General features: G+C 43.9%; 1 protein-coding gene across 1 annotated transcript in view; it reads right to left on the bottom strand. All coding sequences in view use genetic code 11, as the record gives it.

The window, feature by feature from the left end:
• Positions 1-1,248: 1,248 nt before the first annotated feature.
• EGR_03146 (Queuine tRNA-ribosyltransferase subunit qtrtd1) overlaps positions 1,249-1,913 on the bottom strand; it is a gene marked incomplete at both ends in the record, with an annotated part of 4,964 nt that continues 4,299 nt past the window's right edge. The window contains one exon of the mRNA XM_024492395.1: positions 1,249-1,407. Coding sequence (XP_024353069.1) covers positions 1,249-1,407 — 159 coding nt within the window. The remainder of the gene's footprint in view (positions 1,408-1,913) is intronic.

The raw sequence follows: 1,913 nt of genomic DNA, 5'->3' as shown, positions 1-1,913 counted from the left end.
AAATGTGGGAAACACGTTGCTGAGCTCATGAATATATCGTGGCCTGACTTGTGGCGCCCCGAGGCTTCCCTGAAGACGAGAAAGGACAAAATATTTGAGAAGAACAACAAGTATTGCCTGCGAATGTAAGGGCTGAGAGGGGTTAGGAAGAGGCTGCTGGCGTGGCTCGAAGGACAAGCCGAACGGTGGAGTCCTAAGTGGTTCGCTATCAAAACTAAGATTTAAACAAACCATTGGTTCGCACATATTTCAACAGACCATATCATGGTAGAAGCTAGGCAAATGAATGGCATATGTCATACATTGACAAGAGATGAAAACATGCCTTAGGGACTACTGATCTGCTCTTCACTTTCCCCGTGAAGGTTGCACAAAAGCACCGTACAAGAGGAAATTGTTACTGCCTCACCCACTGACTTGCGATGACAACTTTCTCAGCTATCACAAAGTGGATTGAATTGGACACAACAGGAATTGTCCATCCGAGAAGGTTCACTCACTTCACACCTCCACTACTTTGTCTCCACAACACTACCTCCCTGTGCGTGCGCGTGCTTATTGGTACACTCTGGACTGAATTGTTAATGACAACTTGTTCACTAGTCTTAGACCAGATCACAATCAAGAGTGAGATCCGCACACCTGTTGACAAGTGTCTTTCACCCTTCATCGGACCTGAACAATCACATGTCAACCCGACAGTTGGGAAGTAGAAGTGAGTCAGTAATGGAGGTGCATTTGGTAACGCTTTATGCTTCAAGAAGGAATCGTGTGAATAAAGTGAAATTAGAGGTGAGTTTGTGCCTAATTTAGAAAGGAGTATAAATTAAAGAACAGACCAAGGATTTCTTCTTCGTCATCTCCTGCGCTGCCTCTAATCACACATCTTCCCCGATCACCACAACATTGGTCAACGGAATAGAGTGCACCTGTCGAACAGAAAAGCAGACTACATGCCAAATGCTCATTGAAGTGGGAGGTGATAATCACACCACAGTCTCTCACTTCCTAGATCTTGGTCAACCTCACTAATCATTGAATGAAGTTCATGGAGAGGGTATGGCTTTCCATGAGGCAATGTTTCATAACGGACAAATGGAAGATGGAGGAAACACAAAGTGTCCCAAGTCCCAATTTTATTCCTACTTTACATTTAGTTGGTATTTTGGCACTGTGATAAATCTACTTAACAATTCGTGACCTAGGATGACAACACGCGCTCAAACCACCAGTTTGGAAACTGTTTGTTTATAAACCCATAACCACATCGGGAGAATGACAGCCCAGATGGTAAGAATAGGGATCCATGCAACCGGTGTGAAGATCGACTCCTGGAAGACAGTGCGTGTCAGCTAAATATTGTGTAGTTAGGGAAAGCGTGGGTCCACCGTCATTAACCAGACAAAACTAAGGTAAAATGTTTTACGTGAAAAGAGAATAAAGAATGCTGAAGCGGAGCTCGTTATTTGTTTATCAAGTAAAGCGGTGCCGCCAAAGCACTCAATTCATTTATACTTCGAGCTGTTTATGCTGTTTTGGTGGTTTCACCATGAAAGTGTGAAAAACACTTCAAATGGAAATGGTGCTGGTTAGATGTGAATCATGTTTTAAAAAGACTCAGGAGGGAATGTGATGCGATGGCACCACGCAATGAAACAGTGCAGGTAATATTTCAGTGTTTGGAAAACCACTGTCAGTCGAATCGTATCCTGTTGCTACAAACATCACGATCGTCTGGATCTTTGTGCAGGTTCAGACAACAGTGTGAATACACACGGCCGTATACATAATGGTAGATTGTGGACAAGCCACATCACGCTTCGAATAAGCCTCCAACTTGTTACCTCCGACAAACAGTCGAGTTCTCATAGAAGGTGGCATTGTGGCGCACACGAGTCCAACATAAGCCTTCC

Source organism: Echinococcus granulosus (assembly GCF_000524195.1).
Source record: "Echinococcus granulosus chromosome Unknown EG_S00016, whole genome shotgun sequence".
In the NCBI taxonomy this organism is placed as follows: domain Eukaryota; kingdom Metazoa; phylum Platyhelminthes; class Cestoda; order Cyclophyllidea; family Taeniidae; genus Echinococcus; species Echinococcus granulosus.
Note: the sequence above shows the minus strand (reverse complement) of the source record. Positions and strands in the feature narration are given on the sequence as shown.